Source organism: Acanthamoeba castellanii, assembly GCF_000313135.1.
Source record: "Acanthamoeba castellanii str. Neff unplaced genomic scaffold scf7180000084739, whole genome shotgun sequence".
NCBI classification, from domain to species: Eukaryota; Discosea; order Longamoebia; family Acanthamoebidae; genus Acanthamoeba; species Acanthamoeba castellanii.
This window is the reverse complement of record NW_004457677.1, coordinates 65,833-69,226: the sequence shown is the minus strand read 5'-3', so window position 1 is coordinate 69,226 and position 3,394 is coordinate 65,833. Positions and strand designations below refer to the sequence as shown.

Genomic DNA, 3,394 nt, shown 5'->3' with positions numbered 1-3,394 from the left:
TGTTGAGCGAGCCGATGCGCCTGGACTGGGACATCTTGCCGTGAATCGGGAGAGCCTCGAAGCCCAGATTTCGCAGCATCAGCGCCACTCGCTGCGCAGTGTTACACGTGGCCACGAAGACTGGACCACCATTAAAATAAATAAATAGAGAAAAGAAAGAAAGAAAGAAGGGAAAGAGCGAACGTGAGCGCTTTGTCCAGTATTAAATAAATATAAAAAACTCGTGAGTGTGCTCGGCACGTACCAATGATGGAGTTGCCCACGAATTCGTTCAAGAGGTAGACCAAGTAGCAGTCCTTGAACTTCTCCGGCACAAAGACGTAGTTTTGAAGAAGAGTGTCCACAGTCGAATACCTACGCGTCGGTGTCATTGTTTGTTTTGTGGTTAGGCACACGCTGGATGGAGCTTTCGTGGGTGGGTGGGTGATGGCCATACTTGGAGGAGACGGAGATCTTGACGGGATTCGCGAGCGAGGCGCGCTCGAGCTTCTTGACCTTGCTGGTCATCGTTGCCGAGAACAGATACGTGTGGCGCTCCTATTGCACACAGCGAGAATGTTAGCCCACACCACGTGCGAGGACACCACACACACCCACACAACACACACACACACACCACACACACACACAACACACACACGCGACACACACACGCGACACACACACACACGCGACACACACACGACACACACACACACACACACACAGAGGATAGAAAGGACCTTGGGCAGACAGGCCAGATTTGATCGATTTCCTCCTCGTAGTCCATGTTGAGCAGGCGGTCGGCTTCGTCGAGCACGAGGTACTTGAGGCTCTTGAGCGAGAAGCCCTTGGTGTTTTGAAGATGGAACAGGAGACGACCGGGCGTCGCGCAGATGATGTGGGGCTGGAGGCAGAGAGCGTGTGTGCTATGTGAGTTGTGCTGTCGATGATTGTTATGTACGCGTGTGGAGTTTAAACGGGTGTACCTTCTTGGCCAGGGCGATGGACTGCTCCATTACGTCAACGCCTCCCACGATAACGACAGACCTGGCGCGAATGACTGAGCCCAGAGCTTCAAACTGCTCGGCGATCTGAATGGCCAACTCTCTGTGTTGCAAGCACAAACCGTGAGGTAATTTAGATTGATGAAGGGATGTATAAGCAAGTGTTGTGTAGAGGTATAATCTTGAAGGATCAAACGCACCTGGTGGGCGAGAGCACCACAGCAAAGAGGGGCTGGGGTTTTTGCAGCAGAGCCTGGAGGATGGGAATGGCAAAGGCACCAGTCTTACCACTGCCTGTTTGCGCCAGACCGATGATGTCCTTGCCTGGAGAATCGCATAATGACAGATTAAAAATCGCAATTATAAAATCGGAAATCGCAACAAAACAAACCAGCTTACCCTGGATAGCGAGGGGGATGGTCTCCTTCTGGATTTCGGACGGCTTGGACCAACCCAGCATCGTGCAGGAATCGCAAATCTCAGGAATGACGCCCAAATCGGCGAACGTTACATCCTTGACAGGTTCGGCCGGTGCGGCATCCTCTTTCTTCGCGACTTCAAGGCTCTCCTCATTCAACAACTCCTCCTCTTCCTTCTGCTCCTTCTCCACATCCTTGGTCTTTTGCTGCTGCGCCTCCTTTTCCTTGCCCTGCTGTGCCGCAGGCTTGTTGGTGATTTCCGATTTCTTCTTGGCTGCGGCGATTGTCGCTTTAACCTTGGCGGCGGCCTTCTGCGCGCCTCTCTTCCTCTTGTTTGCCGGCGACGTAGCTTCCATTCTTGAGATGCGAGGCTGCGATGGAGTTTGGAATTGAATGCAACACAACAAAGCCAAAAGAAAAGAAGGCAGTATTTTTCGGTTCTGCTATTCTTCTCTGCGGCCACCGCTCTGGAATTTCACAGCACACCACCAAATATTTCACATTTCTACCTACTCCAGGCGGTCCGGCGCTAAGAATGGAAACATTTGACGCATTTAAAATACTCATGGATGGAATGCGTTGAAAGCAATCTTTATTTTCTTTAGCGAAGCTCCGCGACAGAAGAGATTGAAGAGGATTGAGGTGCGTCCTTGAAGGATCAACACATTGGACGAGTAGTTCTGCTTCCCGGCGAGCATCCTTCCTTCCACAAGAAGAAACAGGCGAACTCAATCTTCTTCGATAGAATTATTACGCGATAATGGCGGAGAAGAAGGCTAGAAAGGCTGTTGTGGAGGCGCTCGGCGCTTCGCTCTCCAAGGTAGATGATCCTGTGATCGACTACCTCGTTGGTACGATTTCGCTCTTCTCTGTACATGCAGCCTTCATTCATCAAATCTCACTCACTCGCCACGTGCGCAGGCATTTTGGCCGACTACACCGCCAGTGATGGCGAAACGTTCAAGGACGCGGTGGCCCCTCTCCTGGCCGACACCATCGAATCCGAAACCGAATTGGACGACATCTGCACCAAGATGCACTCGCTCATGTTCGGTACTGGCAACGTCAAGGAGGTGCGCCAGGCCTAAATTATTTATATTTTTATTTATGCCGTGTATTCCTTATTATTCTTGTTATTCTTGTTTATTACGATAATCTCTTTTTGCAAGTACCATTTATTTGTGTTATGATATTTATTCATTTGTTTATTGATTTACACCTCCCACAGGCACACAGGGAAGCGCCGCTGCGGCTGCTGGACGCGCCTATCACGATTGGCAATGCCATCCCGCAGGGAGAGGAGGCCCAGATGTCGCTGTTCGTGTACCAGCCCAAGCTGGGCCGCAACAAGAACGCCAAGACCGAGTTCGTCGATCGGTCGGACGAGGCCGAGCGCAAGCGCAACAAGCGCGAGGAGAAGAAGAAGCGCGAGCTGCAGGCCGAGATGAGGCGTCAGCGCGAGAAGCAGCTGGCCAAGCGCGACCAGGCCTTCATCACCCCCTCGCGCCGCTCCTCCGACCGCTCGCTGGTCAAGGACCTCCACCTCACCAAGTTCGACATCTCCATGGGCAGCCGCGTGCTCATCACCGATGGCGGGATCACCCTCCTCTACGGCAGGTACCTGAGCTTCACCCATGCGTGTGTGTCGCGAGCGCCGAGGCGTGTGAGCTCACACGTATGATCGCATTACGTGTGGTGCAGGCGCTACGGTCTGGTGGGCCGCAACGGAATGGGCAAGACCACCCTCCTGCGAGCAATCGCCGACAGAGAGCTCGCTGGCATTCCCGCACACCTTCAGATCCTGCACGTCGAGCAGGAGGTACGCGCCGCCTCATAGCTTCATACCAAGCATTCCTTTCCTTCCTGACCCGCGCCATCGACTCACACCTCTTCGTTTTCGTTCTTTCTCTTTCGCTTTGTTTTTCTCGTTCTTTCGCTTTCTTTCTTTTGGCGGTTCACACCATGATCAGGCCGTGGGCAATGACCTCG

The 3,394-nt window shown here is 52.8% G+C and overlaps 2 protein-coding genes across 2 annotated transcripts; one reads left to right on the top strand and one right to left on the bottom strand.

The window, feature by feature from the left end:
- Positions 1-101: 101 nt before the first annotated feature.
- Positions 102-1,761, bottom strand: ACA1_169890 (DEAD/DEAH box helicase domain containing protein; the record flags this gene model as incomplete). Its single annotated transcript, XM_004353922.1, has 7 exons — positions 102-120; positions 241-354; positions 437-537; positions 734-886; positions 969-1,089; positions 1,187-1,310; positions 1,386-1,761. The coding sequence occupies 7 exons, from the start codon at positions 1,759-1,761 to the stop codon at positions 102-104; spliced, it is 1,008 nt and encodes a 335-aa protein (XP_004353974.1).
- A 404-nt stretch (positions 1,762-2,165) lies between these two features.
- On the top strand, positions 2,166-3,242 carry ACA1_169880 (uncharacterized protein; the record flags this gene model as incomplete). Its single annotated transcript, XM_004353920.1, has 4 exons — positions 2,166-2,256; positions 2,327-2,478; positions 2,634-3,022; positions 3,107-3,242. 4 exons carry the CDS (start codon positions 2,166-2,168, stop codon positions 3,240-3,242), a joined length of 768 nt encoding a protein of 255 aa, XP_004353972.1.
- Between the last annotated feature and the right edge of the window lie 152 nt (positions 3,243-3,394).